This window comes from Epinephelus lanceolatus, chromosome 21 (genome assembly GCF_041903045.1).
Source record: "Epinephelus lanceolatus isolate andai-2023 chromosome 21, ASM4190304v1, whole genome shotgun sequence".
Classification (NCBI taxonomy): Eukaryota; Metazoa; Chordata; class Actinopteri; order Perciformes; family Serranidae; genus Epinephelus; species Epinephelus lanceolatus.
The window spans coordinates 13,555,629-13,574,175 of record NC_135754.1 but is presented as its reverse complement, the minus strand read 5'-3'; the positions used below and the strand labels follow the sequence as shown (position 1 = coordinate 13,574,175).

At 41.1% G+C, this 18,547-nt stretch overlaps 1 protein-coding gene across 2 annotated transcripts; it reads right to left on the bottom strand.

Moving 5' to 3' along the window:
* Positions 1 to 1,194: 1,194 nt before the first annotated feature.
* csnk1e (casein kinase 1, epsilon) lies at positions 1,195 to 17,262 on the bottom strand. Of its 2 annotated transcripts, none has more exons than XM_033611999.2 (11): positions 16,946 to 17,262; positions 15,489 to 15,586; positions 15,176 to 15,286; positions 12,539 to 12,687; positions 9,594 to 9,822; positions 9,142 to 9,312; positions 8,777 to 8,925; positions 8,404 to 8,602; positions 8,176 to 8,321; positions 5,784 to 5,849; positions 1,195 to 2,622 (listed from the first exon to the last, which is right to left on the bottom strand). In XM_033611999.2, the coding sequence occupies exons 2-10, from the start codon at positions 15,562 to 15,564 to the stop codon at positions 5,817 to 5,819; spliced, it is 1,263 nt and encodes a 420-aa protein (XP_033467890.1). In that variant the 5' UTR covers positions 15,565 to 15,586; positions 16,946 to 17,262; the 3' UTR covers positions 1,195 to 2,622; positions 5,784 to 5,816. The 2 variants fall into 2 exon arrangements, with proteins under 2 accessions (XP_033467890.1, XP_033467891.1); XM_033612000.2 differs by having other exon boundaries at positions 2,488 to 2,622; positions 5,795 to 5,849; positions 16,946 to 17,253.
* Positions 17,263 to 18,547: the final 1,285 nt, after the last annotated feature.

The following is an 18,547-nucleotide window of genomic DNA, read 5'->3' as shown; positions in this document are numbered from 1 at the left end:
CTGTTGCTGTTAAGTTGTTGAATAATGGCTAGAAAAGTGTTCTTGCAGAACACTGCGATGTCACGGATAAGTTGACCTTTGACCTTTTGGTTCTAAAATGTCATCACTTCATCATTATATCCTACTAGACAGCGTATGAATTATTGAGCTATGGCCCAAATCATGATTTGCGACATCACAGTGACCCTGACCTTTGACCACCAAATTCTAATCAAGTGGATGTTTGTGTCAAATTTGAGGAAACTCCCTAAAGGCCTTCTTGAGGTATTGCGTTCATGAGCATGAAATGGTATCTCAAGAACACCTTGTGGGAATTTCTTCAAATTTGGCATAACTGTCCACCAAGACCTAATGATGAACTTGTCAGATTAAGATCAAGGTGACAGTGACCTTGAACTTTGACCACCAAATTCTAATCAAGTAGGTGTTTGTGCCAAATTTAAGGAAACTCCCTGAAGGCCTTCTCGAGGTATTGCGTTCATGAGCATTAGATGGTATCTCAAGAACGCCTTGTGGGAATTTCTTCAAATTTGGCACACAAGTCCACTTAGACTTAATGATGAACTGGTTAGATTAAGGTCAAAATTGCAGTGACCTTAAACTTTGACCACTACATTCTAATCAAGTAGGTGTTTGTGCCAAATTTGAAGAAACTCCCTGAAGGCCTTCACAAGGTATTGCGTTCATAACCATGAAATGGTTTCTCAAGAATGCCTTGTGGGAATTTCTTCAAATTTGTCACAAATGTCCACCTAGACTTAACGATGAACTGGTTAGATTTTGGAGGTCAAAGGTCAAGGTCATTGTGACTTTGTATTTGTCTCATTCCTGTGAATGCAATATCTCAAAAACACCTTGAGGGAAATTATTCACATTTGGCCCAAATGTCCACTTGGACCCAATACTGAACTAATGAAATTTTTGACCTCCAAAATCTAACCAGTTCATCGTTAAGTCTAAGTGGACAAATGTGTGACAAATCTGAAGAAATTCCCACAAGGCATTCTTGAGACACCATCTCATGCTTATGAACGCAATACTTCCAGAGGGCCTTCAGGGAGTTTTGTCAAATTTGGCACAAACACCTACTCATTCTAAAATGTATATTATGTATATTATATGTTTCAGTATTAAATGATAAATATGAAAGGTCAAATATTTTGTGATTAATTGAAACATGCTATTGGAAAGAAGTTTGTAAGCTGTGTATATTTTTTATTGATTCAGAAAATATACACAAATATCATAGTAATAAAGTTGAAGCATGGTAAAGAAATGTACAGGACATCAGACAGCTCATTCCCATCGGTGACATCCGCTCATCCTGACAGGCCTGGGTCAAAAACACTCCTTGAAATATTAATATGAACCTTTCCGTCATTGCCTGCCACAGAGGTAACCCAAACACACACTTGTGGCAGACTCTAAAGGTTAGTGGCACAAACGTCTGTTTAACTTTTTACCCCAGGGCTGTCAGGATGTGAACAGTACTCTTCTCTCCAGCCCCATCTTTTAACAATCTGTCACATTCTGGCAAAAGGTATCTACACATTTTACATGTATTATAAAACAAACAAAAAAAGCAAAATACTACACCAGACTTGTTCATCACCAAGATCTTACAACTTTCTCAAGTCTTTTCATACCTGGAGTTACAAGCTGGACTAAGGCTTTATCATATCATACAATCCTCATGGCTCTGTTCTGTTCTCAACTGTAAGCAGTCTTCCTCCTCCGTCTCTTTTTGCCTTCAATGAGCATGTTTTCCTTGTCAGTCTCGTAGGTAAGACGGTAACAAGTGTGCTGAATAGGGGGTTTTAACCGGGGACTAGTCTTCTGTTACGATCCATCAACAGTCACCTTTCCCTCCTCTATTCCTCAGGCTCTCTAAAGCAAATCTAAAGGCAAAACGAACACTTAAGACAGTAACACATAGACAGACACTGACACTTATTGACAAAAAGCAGCCTCGCTCCCATCCACAAATTCACCGCAAACTCACTCACATTCACTCCCCACTTCTGATCCCTTCTGTGATCCATTTCCAAGCAGTCTCCTGTCTCATCTGTTATTGGCCTGAATACAATTTTGTGTTCATCTCCATAGTTGTTTACATATTTATTTATAATCAAGAACATCACAAGCAGCAGATGTAGCTCTTAAACATTAGCAGGTTGATAGCAGATTTTTCAAAATTTTTATCACAGGTGTAAACCACAGAATAACTGAAATTTAGTCCATTTTGTGCACTTTGATGTTTTTGGTTTTTTTTGCAAGTTGAGCCTCTGAGTCGATGGACAGGTGAATATGAGTGAAGAAGGGGCGGGACCTGTGTGTTGTTTTACCCACTTCCCCCTCCTGGGCCACATCCTGAAATGCAGTACCAACCAGTTCCAGCCAAGAGTTTGTTTGTTTGTCCCACAGGTTTCCATCACCTCAGTGTTCCCTCGGCTCTTCCAGGTCACCACTGTTCACACAGCATACTGACACACACACGGATGGCCTCGATCCCCCCTTTAAGGGCCTGCAGTGCCTCCATCCTGCTCCTCTTGTCCTCCTCCACTCATTCAAGTTTCCATTCATCCATTCGAAAAGTAAGGGGTATTTGATACCCTGCAGCTGCTGCACCACAAGAAACAAAACAAAGGAAGAGAAATTACACTTTTGGGGTTACTGAAAGGATAAAACTGGGATTATTTCACATATTTTGTGTCAATAAATCTCATACCAATGATCAAAACCAACAATGCATGAGTCTGTCTCAGTACTTTCTGTTATCCCTCCCCTGTCTGCAGCACTCTGCCCAATGTCGAAAGCAGCATGAAGGCCAGTGAAGACATCACGGTAGTTACTTCTCTTTTATATCTATTACTTATCGGTCTTTCTTTCAAACTCAGTGCTGACTAAATTTTAAACAATGTTTGGGCACGGCTTGGATGAAGGAGGATAGTACTTTGGGGCAGTCCATCGTTGCATCACGCAGGCAAAGGGGCTAAGATTGGCGTGTCCACACAGGTGGATTGAAGCTGATCAGAGCTGGAGCCGATAAATACCCGTTACAACTGCAGAGTCATTCGTCCCAGGGATGAATGCCGATTGTAAACCTTCCCACTTAATACAAAAGCCAGATGTTAGTGGGTATTTGTGGATTTTTTGTCCAGCAGGAAAGGGGCTATACAGCAGTTACCACCCTTTGGTTCCCCCCCCCACAGATACTGTTTAGTATTGTCAGCGCCGTTGCAGTTGTTAGCACTGTTCGTGCTGTTAGCAATGTTAGCTGCTAGCCGCTGGCTCAACCACCTCCATGTTGAGAGCCATGTGCAGGTAATCACAGCCCAGACTCTAAATAATAGATATGCTCTGAATGTCGTATATATTTGGTTCTTGATCCGATCACTGGACTGGACCAAGAACCACTAAGTAGCATCTACAACAGACAGACTAAAATGAAAAGAACTACAAATAGCCTTGGATACCACACACACACGCACTGCACAACCACTACAGTCACCTACCCTCAGGCTGCAGATACAGGTCACTCCCATTCCAGACCACACAGGCTATGTCAAGCTTTGTGCCTATGTGTATATGTGTCTACTTCTATCATATTCGTTATTGCTTGAGCTAGCCTGGGTGCTTGACCCTATTCATTACATAATTAAGGACATTTTTAACCCTTTTTAAGGTGGATATTTTAAACTATTCTAAACTGCACTGTATGTTGTATGTAAATTATGTTTGTCGTTTGTCCGGTTATGTGTTGTGTACACACTCAAGTTTTTACACAGCTCTTTAAATCTTTAAAGCCACAGTGTGTAGGAATTTCTCCCATCTAACGTTGAAATCATATATTACATTCAAACAGATGGCGCACTCTAGCGCCTCACTGTTTAAAACACGTATTGCAACAACTGTAGCCGCTGTGTACCAAAAAGCTATGATAACACTGATGAAACCATGTTATCCTATACTACATGGAGTATTCATTCAGGCTCCTACACAGACACACGCGACACGAGCTGACAAACCCCCACCTCACCATGCTGGCTGTGTTTACAACGTAGGACTGTTGGGGCGGGTGTAAATTGAAACAAACCAATCACGTCTTGTCCTTTGACAACTGACAAGCGGCTCAACCTCACACACCTCATCCCTCTCCTCGCATTACTGTGCCGCTAACAGCTGTTAGTGGCCAGCAGCACTACCGCCGCATAACAAAGTCCCACTCTTTGAGCATTATTCAGGATCATGTATTATGCAGCATCACGGGAGACGGAATCCTCGTCGCCAAGAAAGTGCAAAAGGGAATCAAAAAGGCAGCGTGACCGGCGAATTAAAAAAACAAGGGTCAGCATTGGGGTAGCCTTTCCCAGGTGGAAAGAGCTGCTGAAGGAGGAAGGTAATACAATCACAGGCCAGCGCTAACAGCGGCTAACAGCAGCTAACAGCGGCGCAGTGATGCAGTGCTGGCCTGGCTCTCAACGAAAACGCCGAAGGCGGTGCTGTATGTCCCTTGCTGGCGGGTGTATTCTCAAGATGGCGAAACATAATGGAACCCAGACGACTTACCCGCACAATGTACAAACAAATCCGAAATTCTCCTTTTACGAGAATAAGTCAGATTATTGGTGGAGGTAATAGTACACCAGTGATGACATATTTATGAATGCAGACATCAATTTTTGCCAATAAACAACTGAAAATGTTACACAATGTCCCTTTAAAAAACAGGTCACAAATATACACATCCATCTTTAAAATGACTGAAACATCTGGCAGCTTTTTAGCGAGCATTACTCAAAAAGAAGTAAACAGTGCATTTGTCTGGGACTATTTTCATCAGCACATTAGATGCCCTAGTAAGTATTTACAGCAGCAGGACTGTGTATATATCCACTCAAAATAAACTACAGTTCACAGTGATGACGGAGCATGTCATCCAGTGCAACAGCATGGCTCACTGGTATTTTTTAATAGTTTTTGGACAACAATTGAGCTCAATAGCACAGAGGAAGTAGATCTATCAGGCTTTGATACAGACACAATACTTGTTTGTAAGTAGGATCATTGTTGTTTCTTTTTCAAGGATTTTGTAACAGTAAGAAAATACATAGAATAGCACCAGACTACACTATAAATACAGGGCCTTACAACATGGGGTATCTACTGGCATGACTGTTAGACCCAGCCTCATTACTTTTGTACTGTTACTAAGCCACTGATAAATTCTGTCTATTTTATCTATGATATTTTTTCTTTGTTTTGCAAGTGTATTTTTTTTTTTGATTTTCTACATTTACAAGAAAAGCTTAATCCAACAAAACCAGGTAGCCAAATCATTTATGGACACCCTTTTTATGATGACACATGCATTTCTTACACAATAAAAAACATGTTTTGTGGCTGCATTGCTTTAGGTTATGGTCGCAAAAGGAAAAGCAACATTCACCCTGTAGGAAAAATGGCAACATTTAATTCAAGAGCGGAAACTTGTCATCAAAAATGTCATGATAAATGTTGTACCTCCTTTCCTCCTTTTACTTAACTTATTAAAAGCAACATATCTGGCTTTTTTTTTTATTTTACTTGCTTAATAACTGGCACTTTTTAAATTTCAATAATAATTTTAGCTGGGTATCAACAATGTCCTTCTCTACTTGGATATTTTAAGGGGTCAGGGGTCATTAAGGACAAAAGACATGGATAGCTCTTCAAGCATGTTGTTTGTGTTTGTGTTTGTGTGTGTGTGTTTGCTAGGCAGAGAGAGAGAGACATGTCCATACCTGCCACTGACCTGCAGACCAGCCAGGAGGAACTCACTTTGCCAGATGTTCAAATGGCACACTGACCTGAGTAAGGAAGGAAAGATGAGAAGCTTTAAGCTGATCAAAGAGGAGAAGACAGACACCTGAAGAAGACACTGTTTTTAAAATGCGAGCTCTTCCACACTCAAATCCTGTTTGGTAAGGCTACGGATCTTTGTGATCTGTCAGCAGTTACACAAAGGCTGCTGCTAGCATAGAAACAATTCAGATGGCGGGCGGGCCCACAGAGAAACAGAAACACACAAAGTGACCAAAGGTTTTGACCTGGAACAGTCGGCTTCAAATCAGAAAACCACCACTAAGTCATCTCACTCACTGGTGCAATCAGTGAACGCCTGTTATACTGTTAAACTATCAAGATCATAGGATAATATGCAAATGTGCTTGTTTTGTCTACTTCATAGTTAATTTATGCAAATTCAGATTGTACAGTGTAAACTGAGATTTTATCTTTTGGAATGTGGAACATCTGCTCCACTAAATTGTCACAGAGCATGTAAGATTATCTGAGTAGTGATGTAAAGACTGTCTGGGTTTTAAAAATGGCTGCTGACATTACTGCAGGATGCAGATATGATCCCTAATAAATGAAGAAGCATTTAATAGAGTTCAATTACACATGATAAAGAGGCTTTGGAACACAAGGAGCCTGCCTTGGTGGATTAGTCTATTCTGTGTTCGTATCATGTCAGACTTAAACTGCACAGTAACAAAACCTCTCCACATCAATATCTTGTGGTGGTAATTATGAGTAGAGTGTGTTTGAATATCTTCCCAGCTTCAATATTTGCAATTTGGCATCATGAATAATAAATTTGTATCAACATGAGCGGCGAGCATAACAGAGAACGTAGCGATGTCAGCAGTCCAAGGTAATGAAAATCCTTATGATCCATTTCATTCACAATAAAATGCAATTAATGCGACACAAGAAAAGAGAGAAATATCTACTGCAGCTTATTTATGGTTGAGTTTTGTAAATTCTAAAATAAGGCCAAGAGTCTACAGACATGCCTGAAGCTCTGTGAGGCTGTACTTAGGCTCAGTGGTGATTTGAGCTAAATGCTAACATCAGCTTATGGACATGCTCAAAATTACAATGCTAGCACATAGTATAATGTTTAACATGTTTAGCGTATTAGTTTAGTGTGTTAGCATACCACCACAGCTGAAAAAAGTCATTGGTTTTGCAGGTATTTGGTCATAAACCAAAGTATTGGACAAATAAAAAAAAAAAGAAAACAATTTTAAATCTCATGGTAGCACTTGAAAAAAAGTCAGGGATCACCAAAGTCATTTGGGTATAGCGTCAGGAGACCTTGAATGTCCGTGAACATTTTTGTGCTAATCCCCTCAGTAGACTGAAGTCAGGGTATCTCACCTTTAAGTCAGAGCTTTGATATGCCTATGACACCATAGGAAAAGTAAGATGCTCACCAAAGTCAGTAGGATTGATCCTCTGTGGATCATGAATGTCTGTACAAAATCTCATGGTGATCGGCCAAACAGTTACTGAGATATATCAATGTGGACTAAAGCCGTGGACTGACTGACCAACTAGCATGGCTGCTAACATGGCTAAGAATGATTCAAGAAACACAGGACTTTCTTCAGTTTGCATCAGTCAGATGTCATGCCTGGGTCCAACCTTGGAATATACCCACTCCACAGAGCTGACTGATTCACCTGGCATCGTGACATGGAACAGCAGTTTCTCAGTTAACATAAAAAACAATCAATGAGGGCCGCACAGGGGGACTAACAATTAGCCAATCAGCACCACATGCAGAATTCACCCTGTTGTCATACTGTTATCAAGCTGTTGTCAAGTGGTGCGCCAAAGCCAATGAGGAGTAATAACAACAATTACGAGTGCTGTACACAAGACAGATGTTGCTATTTCTTCTCCCAAAATCTTACTTTGTTACACTTCACTCTGCACCACTCATAAAAACCCTGGCAAAACCTGTATGTTGCCATGGCTACGCATCAGTGTGGACTTAAAATGACAACAGAGTCAAGTGGATATGTGGGTCTCTAGTGATTGGTTAGGGAAAACTGAATCTCCCTCTCTCAGGGAAATCAGTAAGAATAGACATAATGTCACACTGAAGATGGAAATGGAGTGGAATGAGTTGACAGTTCTGTCTGATATCAGGCAATTTGCACTTGCAACATGTGATGACTCAGTCTGTTTGTTGGCCCTGTGCTCTGTGATTCGCCACCTTAATCTGTATGTCCTAGTGAATAAGAGGACACTCTCAGTTGAAGCAACTGATGTGCATAAAACATGCGGTGCCTCCCTTCACAACAGAGTCTTGCTGAACCTGTAAAGCCACAGTCTTTCTACCTGTGATGCAGTGATGCGTGACTGGTCGAGGCGTGCAGTGAGGTCGGAGGAGGAGACATTGGCAGGGGCCCCGCGGTGAAGCCTCATGGCCACCTTCCTCTCTCGCTCGGCTCGCTCTGCTCTCCCCGCCTGAGGAGAGCGGTTACCTGCACACACAGACACGTGCTTGATTTGAAAGCTTACAGTCTGTTACAGTTGTATCTCCAAAACCACAAACAGCTTTCTGACCTGACTGCTGGACCCCACGTGTGGCTGGGTTTGCGGGAGCGGCATCTGCCTCGTTCCTGACTCTGTTGGCTGCTGAAGGGTTTGGACCAGGCGGCAGAGCTCGACCTCCAGCTCCTCTTTGGCCTCCTCCTGCTCGCTCCTCCCCTTCTTTTCCCTCCCTCCTCTCCCTCTCTCCATCCTCTGCGGTCCTGCTGGCCCCCTGAAACAAAGAGGAATAGTACAGATGTAAACATGCTGGAGAGGAGAAAAAGGACAAAAACATATAATAGAAAAGGCATTTGAAACCTCTAGGCTGGAAGTAGTTTGCAAAAGCATGATGCTCACAGTGTCCTGTGAATATAGCAACTGTTACAGAACGTGATGAGCCACTTACAAACTTTAGCATATTCCAGTCAAAGACGTAGTCATAGGAGAAGCCCTGTCTGTGGAAAAGGTTCCTGAAGAGCTGCCTCAGATATGAGTAGTCTGGCTTGTCGTCAAACCGCAGGGAGCGACACAAATTCAGGTAAGTGGAGAACTCAGCTGGGAGACACAAGAGAGAAATCAGAATCAGCTTTATTGGCCAAGTGTGTATGCACATATAAGAAATGTAGCTTCAAGTGGAGTCAGAGGAAGTGGATTTTAAGCAAAGAAAGTCAGGTGTCAAACCTTCTGAGAGGAAATGTGACAGAAATATTGCAAAAGTCCTCTTTAAAGTGGCCTCTCTGCTGTTATTAGTGTCTGTTTCTGTGTACTCACAAGGGTATCCCTTGCAGAGCACTTCAATGGGGGTGGACATTTTCTTCTCACTGATGCGTTCATACTTCTGCCTCTTGGTGGCAGCCTTGAGCCCCTGCCAGGGCAGAGAGCCCAGGTTGAAGTACATGAGAACATAGCCTAGAGACTCCAGGTCGTCTCGCCTCGACTGCTCTGTGGAGGAATAGACAGAAAGAGCAAGAGAGAAGACAGGAGAGGCAAAAAAGTTTGAGGAGGGAGAAGCAAAGGAGACAAAGAAAGAGGATAAAAGTTGAAGGAAAGGAGAGGTAGCTGCAGTTCTAATAATCCAGTCCTGATCGATAAGCATGCATATTGCAACATGTTCTACTGACACTGCTGTGAACACACACATAAACCACAGTGGGGTTAGCAGAACACACACATTCACACTTGCACAGATATCTAGGCCAGTCTCTGTGTGTACGCTGTCTTACCGATGCCCAGATGCGTGTTGATGGAGGCATAGCGGGCCGTGCCGGTTAGGTTCTTATTCTCACGGTACGGGATGTGCTGGTGCGTTCGGGCGTCACGGTACTTCTTGGCGAGGCCAAAGTCGATAATGTAGACCAGGTTGCCCTTCTTGCCGAGCCCCATCAGGAAGTTGTCAGGCTTCACGTCTCTGTGGATGAAGTTCTTGGAGTGGATGTATTCAATCCTACTGATCTGGAACGGAGAGACAGGGAACAGGGTTTAGCTGGGATTAACGGAGAGTATTAGTGGTTTTGCATGTTGTTGTCCATTAACAAAAAAATTCAATTCATGGGGTATACTGTGAGTTTTTAGGTTTAGACCTTTCAGGAATCCCCTGGGTTATTTTATTTCAGTGTGCTATGAGAGTCAGTCAAAATGAATCATAAATATGTATTTGCCTTAGAGGGTCACTCACTCACACACTGCAATTTAGCACTGCACTTTCATAAAGGAGGACTTGGAGTGTTGGAGGACTCACAAGAGGCAGATTTAAAAAAGAAATGGTCAAAGCAGCAGAGGGCAAGATATCTTGACTTTTACTCCTGAATATGGGTTTAGCTCCATAAACAATGGATCCTATAGCTCCCATAATGCAACCAAATAGTCTTTTGTTAGATAAGTGCCCACATCTTAAGCTGCCTTCAAATGGGTTGTGTAACAGTGTTCAAATGAAGGCCCCCCTGTTGTGACGTGCTTACTGACATTTTCAGAAATGATGAATGCCTGGAAGTTGTTTTTTTTTCTGTGGACGGTAAGATTATATATTGTAATTTTTGTCGTATGGTGTTTTTCTTTTTAATTTTAATAATATATCTGAGGAAAAGATAGATAATGCCTTTGCATTTCCTCCATTATGTTACCTGCTTGCTAGCTTGCTAAATTGTTAGCCTTGGTGACGTCTAGACGCTGACAGTAACATTAATATTAGCTCATGTGCTTTTTAGTTATAAGTAATTACTGCAAACTTTTGTAGTTCATGTTGCTGTTGCCTAGCAGCAGTGTTCTCACATCTTAAACCACTTCAACTTCAAGCCTTAACCACGAGCTCATGAATACCATTTAAAGGCAGCAATATACCCCAAGTTTTTAAACGCAGGCTGTCTGTTTAAAATTGGAGTCTCAAGCAAAATTCGACATACCATAAATGCGAATTGAATCTAAAGAAGGCTCCGTTTAGAGTCACGGGACAGTATACAACTGTTTTCACAGGTCGAGTTGTACTCCTTTTGACAAGTTCACTGGTTTTCATGTGTTGAATCAATCTTTTGTCACAGTTACATAATAACATTTCCATGTAATAATGCATGTTGCCATCATGAACTGCTCTGACATCCAAGATTCAACGTCACCTACCAAAGGGCATTCTATTAATAAGTTGTTATAAAATCAAAGCCAGAAGACAAAAAATAACACAGAGGGACAACATTAAAAGGATCATACTGTATGTATCGGGTGTTTCTTACATTAAAAACATTGCCCTTAAGAAGGCTACTGTAACATCTCAAAAGTCATAGTGTCCTTGAATGCACCAACAAGGAGTTTTTTTTAAGCAGAGCATGCTCACAGTTACAAAATCAAACTACAGTCACCGTTTTCACAAAATAAGGAAAGTAATGGTGCCCTTAAAGTGACGGATTACCTTTCACATCTCAAGCTGATTTTCATAGTGCAATAAAAGAAGTGGAGATCAATGACTGCCTATAAGGTGGGAAATGCATCTAAAATCATCTGCTGTGGTGTGCTTTAAAAAAGAGTAGTATTGTCGGTGCCTTAGTGTGTGCAGTTGTTGGGTGTGGTCCTTGAAGTTTTATATTTGTTGAAGGGTTGACCCCTTCTGTATTTCTAGATAACATATGGGTGTTGGTCACATGCTTAAAAACACGCACTGTGGAATACAACTGAGTGATCTGATGTTTGAAAATATATAAATGAGGATCTATCTTTCCACATGTTTTCAGATTAGTGAGTTGGCTGAACGTCTTTATATTCCCATAGTTACAGAGTGTTTAGTCTAAAACTGAAAGTGAGTTTTAAAGGCCACAAGTCTCAATGCCTGGTGAAATAATAGTTGAGTCATTGGTATTAATCAATAACACTGTCAGTCAGTCTGCAGATATATAGAGGTCATTTTATGTTATGGGAGAGTTAAAATCTTAGTTATCGCCCCTTTAGAGGAGAGGAGAGGAGAGATGTTACAACGACAGCACAGAGAGCGATTAGGAAAAGAGGTCAAAGTTGCAGAGAGAAAATGGGACGAAAAGAACAAACGTGCCGGTTGTAGACTAAAGAATGACATATGAGGGATTAAAGAGGCTCATAAAAAACACCACGGGCTGACCCCTGCGACGGGGATTAGGCCGTCTTGCGGAGCTTCCATGTCCTAGATTGGAATTGACTTTTATGGAGGAGCTGAATGGTCGGAGATAGTGAGGGGATAAGCTTTGTCTGGAGCCAGGAAACAAGCTTCAGAGGTTTAGATGAGAATTATTCTCCGATTTCAAATGATCCATTTAGTTCCAGTCTAAAAATAGCCACATCCTTTTATTGAAATCAGTGTAACTTCCCAGCCTGAGGTTGACTTCAGTGCATTATGTGGGAGCAAAGGTGCATGTTTAGACAAATATGAATAGGATTGGAATAGTATTATTTAGCAAGTACCTTCCCATCATTTACAACTATTACGGTTTATCTATTGTTTTCCTTGGATGCCCGGAGGAACCTCTTTACAAAGACTCAATGAACCCTGATGAAGCCTCCATGAAATATAACAGTGTCCTTCAGCGAGCTCTTCAAGTAATTACTTACTACGGAGGGACTGCGTGGCAATTATCGGCTCTGGATCCCAAGAAAAACCCTGATGAACTATTGTGTTTTACAGTGCGGACTGCAGTCAGGAAGTCTGTCTCACCATCTGGTCGGCCAGCAGCAGGACTGTTTTCAGACTGAATTTGCGGGAGCAGAAGTTGAACAGGTCCTCCAGACTGGGCCCCAGCAGCTCCATTACCATAACGTTGTAGTCACCCTCCGCTCCACACCACTTAATAGACGGGATTCCCACTGTGGGGAGGAAGGGTAGGGGAATCACAGGATTAGGAAACACAATAGTGCATTAACAGACAGAGTTGAGTAACTAGTGTATATATGGGTTACAATCCACCAATTTTCACTGCAGTTTGCATTTATACTACTACTGCCACTATAGCAGACAATTAATATTTACTTTACTTTTAGGTTTATCAACAATCTATTTTCAGTTTTACCTACTGTTTAACTGTTTATCCATTACTTGTTTAACATTACTTGTTTTGGACTCTTCTTAGTCACAACTTAAAGGCATACTATGCAGGAATTGTCGGCTACCATTTGTAAACACCATCGCCAGCTAAAGTAAAAATTAAATTAAACCCCAGATTCACTCTCGTTTTGAAATAAGCTTTGTCCGCTTGATGTTATTTTTTGGTGCTGTGTCATGCAATTTTTGCAGCTTCCTCTTGGATGTGTGCTGCTTACTGTCTTGCACCTGGTCCCTATGTTTTTATAAAGTCCTAACCTCACCTGCATGCTGTACCGAGGAGCATCCCAAACACAGCAAAATCAAAAAAAAAAAAAATCCAGGCAGAGAGCAGAGTCACTGCATATAAGAACACTGCCACGCACTTCCAGTGGGTCGTAAGTGATGACTGAGAGGGATTATTTCTGTATGAGTCTACACATTGTTTGTTTGTTTGTTAGGGAAAATCCTGCACAGTATACCTTTAAATTGCTCAGATGTAATAACTGACTCAATACGCTGACATTTTTTTCACATCAAATAGAAATTTCTATTTCATCAAATGACTTGAGCTCCTTGACAATCTTCCCATGTATCTTCTGATAACTACAGAAGTACCCCATGTATCCAAGCACCTCTGGTTGGGAATCACTGCTCTAGAGCACCCAGTATGTGGCTTTAATGTTGCATAATATAACAATGAAATCATAACAATACACCTGCATCTAATCCTTATAATATTTATTACTATTTTTATTATTATTATGGGAAGTAGTACTATAAGTCAGTGGTTTTCAAACTTTTTGTGCCCAAGGCACACCAAGGGGCGAGGCAAAATCTCAAGGCACACCTGTATTTATATCTGAGCACAACATCCTCTATTATGTGTGTTATCACTCTTATGACAACATAAATGTTTGTTTTTATTTACTAATATCAAACAAAATTGACAACCAACTATTACTCATGAAATATTTATTCAAAAAATGATTCAAGAATTCATTTTAAACGTTTTAAAATTACATCAAAGCACGAATAACACATCCATTTAAACGGGCTTAAATGTAAGACATGTGACGTGTCACACACTTATAATTCCCTCACATGAATAGCAATAAATAGGTTCCCTGTGAAGGTTTTTTTTTAAATAAAATTGAATTTTTTAGGTAGAGTTTGCCTCTATCAGGAAATAGATGAGCATGACATACTGATACTATCAATTAAAAATTCATTCATAACTTTTTGTATAAGCCCAGTTGAATATTGCAATAATAATATGTGGTTATCCCGAAATCCCACAGCACACCTGGATTTGCAACACGGCACACCATTTGAGAACCACTGGTATAAGTAGTCACAACATAGGTACCACTACATAATACATCTTTTTTATATTACTTATATCATCATATAAAAATGCTATATTACTACTACTAGTGAATTATTTCTGCATAGCGTGCATGTTACATAATCTGCACATATATTATATAAACATACTTTAATATGTAATTATATGTATTGTACTTATTTATTCTTACACCTATATAAATGTTTATATTACAAATAGTACACATTTCATGTCATGCCCTATGTGCACCAATGGATTTCTTTGACACAAATATTTGAATAATTTCCTTATATAATTATTATGTAACTTGCATATTAAATAATGGTCATTATATTATAGTTTTATTGTGATGTATATATAGTATAAAGCTACAAATTCCCTCATTTTATTTAAATATTGACTTTAAATTTAAATCTTATTTTACCATGTATTTTTCTTTTTTTCTTTTTTTTTTCATTAAAAAACTTTTTCACCTGCCTCTCTTACATCTGTCTTGTCTCTGTCCTGTTGTGATGTGAATGTTTCCCCCAGGATCAATAAAGTCTTATCTCATATTAGTTAATTCCATCATTAACATGCAATGCTTCAATACCTCCTAACAGCCATGACTACACCTCAGTGCTACTGAACAACCACTGATATCGCTCAACAACCTTAAAAACTGTCTTAAATGCTCCTTAATTTCAGTCAAAGATGCCTTTCAGTGTCCCAGAATGACCCTGAATGCACCTTAAATGCCCCTAAATGTCCTGAGATGTCTTTTAATGTCTCTAAATACACTGCAATGCCTTCTAAATAACTGTAATCATTGCTCATTCCCCTCCGCAGCCCTAAACACCCCTAAGCGCCCCTTAAACTGTTCACTGCCTCTCAGTGCCCCCTAGTAAAGCTTCCAAAATCCCTGAAACACTTCTTGTGCGTCTTACCTCCACCCTGCATCATCTTGTAAAATTTGCTCTCAATGTGGAGCTGTGGATGTTTGGTTTTCACACATTCCAGTTTGATGGCTACTTCCTCTCCTGTAGCGATGTTAGAACCTGTCCGGGAATAGCAGAGATGTAATTACAAGACATCAGTAAATTCCAACACATAAAGGGTCTTTTGATCTGTGAAATTTGAGAGCGAGATCTATTTAACATAGTTCGCAAAAACTATATGTGTAATATCCGCTTTTGTTGGAATTTAAGAAAATAAGGAACAATATCAGGTTAGCACAACACAAACAGTCCAAATTCTCACCAAGGTAAATATCTCCAAAGGATCCGCTCCCTATCTTCCTCCCAAGGCGGTACTTGTTCCCCACCCTCAACTCCATGGCTCCTGAGCTTTTCAACTCACTGAAGGGGTAAATGCACACACACACACACACACACACACACACACACACACACACAGATACAAACACAAAGCTGTCATCAATCAGCGGTGATCAATAGAGTAAAAGGACAGTGGTGCAAAGCTGCAGACTTCAGACTCAAAGCTACGAGCCCTGGGGCGGCTGAATCATGAAAGAAAATGAAAGTGGAGGCTTGGGAAAACCGATGGCAGAGATGAGAAAGAATGAAAAGTGCAAATTGCTGAGGTGAAGCAGTGACGTAGTGCAGCCTGAGTTGAATCACTGGAACTAGGAAGGAAAATGTTGCTCACTTCCAGCTATAAAGTGACTTCATGTAACTGTGGAAGCAAATCATTTCTCAATATACAGGATCTGATGTTACCACCCTGCTGCTCCTACCAGCCATGTTTTGTTGAGTTGGAGACATTACATCTTCAGAGGCCACGATGATGAATCCTGGTGTCTCAGAGAACAACAATATAGGCCAATGAAGTGTTTACGAAGTGCATGGGGAAAAGGTGCGAGCAAAGAAGAACAGAGCGTGTAGTTGTATAACATGATTTATTCAGAGCTGCGGGGGGGGGGAGCTGGATCAGCATCTCACACACTCTTCCCAAAGCACTTCAAGGGAGTCTGGTCTTGTGTACAAGTGATTTGCATAAACTCCCAATTTCTGACTGGAGTCCCCTGACGAAATTTGAATGAGTCACGTTTTCCTCACCCAAGCCCTATCTGTGTGAACAGCCATGAAATAGGGACTTAAATGTGGGAAACAACTGGGGGCTTTTTTTGACAGGGGTTAAGCTTTACATGCCTGTTTGACATTGCACTAAACGCTGACTAAGTTCGTTTTTTTGGCTGCATTGTAGACCTACATACACCCCATCCATATACGCGGTGCAGGGAAAATAAGGCAGAGCAAGCCACTGCTGCACATTACCAAACCCTTTACCTCAAGTCTCCCCAGCTCATCTCCTCTCGCAGCCTCCTCAGAGCTGCTATACTGTCAGTGTTACAAAACTGAGACCCACTATTGCTGCAAAGGACTGCAAAAACAGGCAAGACGTTGTATTTTCAAAGAGAATACTTCATGCAGTTGCCCCAGATAGCACAGGAGATGAAATGGGGAAGGTGCTGGATGCAAAAACACACCGTTCACCCCCCACTGACCATCAAACGTGGTAATAATTCCCATAACCGCACCCTCCATATACAGGTAGGACCTCTGAACAAGCGCACCCCCCACCCCAACACGACTCTATTTGGACTCTATTTGTCTAACCTAACACACACCATCACACATACACACAAGCCTCCAGACACTAGCCAACATACACCCCCCACCCCACCTCCTCCTCACCGGGTTATGTCAGGCTCCGTGGTCGCCCGCTGGCTGTGTCTCACTCAGGACCCTGGACAGCGACGCACCGACGCGGCTTCGGACGGCTCATAACCTCGGAGATCTGTCACCCGAACCCCCGCTCCCGAAACAAGACCCCCAAATAACACAGCTGATGCGAGCCGACCGGAGCCCCCTGGAAGATATTCACTGTCACGATTTTTTTTTCTTTGGAGGAAAAACGCCGAAACCAGACACTGAGGTCCTTCTCTCTCTCCTCTCTGGCTGCTCTCCTCTCTCTCCCCCTCTCACACACCCCCACCCAGCCCTCTCTCAGTTTACACCATTGACAATATCAATGATGTCATCCACAGACTTGAAGAGATGCCCGGATTGTCTTAAAGCCGCCGTGCTGCTGCTGGGCTTTGCAGGCATGAATGAAGCGCACCGACACACCAGCTGCACTCACACCCTTCACTTAGAGTTGCGACATGCATTTACACCAATACATCACTCTCACATTCATCCTTTAAGTAAAATGTAGAAAATATATGTAATAACAGCATGGGCAGGTCAGTGCTGTGTGTGTGTGTTACACCAATTGTTGTGTCTAGGAGAAGTGTCAACACCCTCTAGTGGTGCTTCCTATAAAAATGTCTTACTTTATAACCCACATTTCTTGTGAAAAATTTGAACACTTGATCACAGGCCTAATTGGAGTGGAACTGCAAATATTTTATATTTTTCAGTAGCCTGTACAGTGAAACCCTACTGAGTGCCATTAAAAGCGCTTTATACACAAAATCTTAACATAGACTTCAATGCTATTTGACCCTAAACAAACAGTACACATGTCTGACACTATCTGACCGCTGTGACAGATCAGAAACTGAGAAAGATACTGACTATGTACAGACTCGGTGATCACAGCCTGGCCATAGAGACTAGCACATATGACGACATCAGAGCAAAGTTATTTACGAAAATGAAATGTTGTGGCCAGACTAAAATGCAACATCTGCTTGGAGAAAATAGTGTCAGCGCCATAGATGCAGCAAGATATGTCAATGCATATCACAGCCTCAGAGACAGCCAACACAACATATAGTTCATCTCATCTCATCACAGATCACTCTGTCTTTTTATTCACCCCTTCACTTAGTAATTTGTTGTAATAATAATAATTTGTAATAATACGTTGTTAAATGTTTTCGAATTTTCACTGTCTTAAATTGTAATTGTGCTTTGGCAACACATAAGAAATGTCATGCCAATAAAGTGGCTTTATCACCCTCCTAAAATGGACTTCAAAGTGGTGCCGTCATTAGCACAGCTGCCACTTAAGTAAGCTAATTAACATCACCTCTGTTGGACTAAAACTAGTAGCTATGAGTATCTGTAAGGTAAGTAGGTCTTTAAGACAATTTTACAGCATACATTCATTTTAACAGCAAAACTAGTATGTTAACAAGGAACCACTATGAGGAGTAAAAAGGCTAACGAGTTTCAGTTAACTAATGTTACACGAAAACGGTTTCGCTTTGCTAACTTAGTTTAGCGGCTAACAGCTAGCTTAATTTGTTTAATTTGACATGAAAACATTAAACAGGAAAAAATATTTTC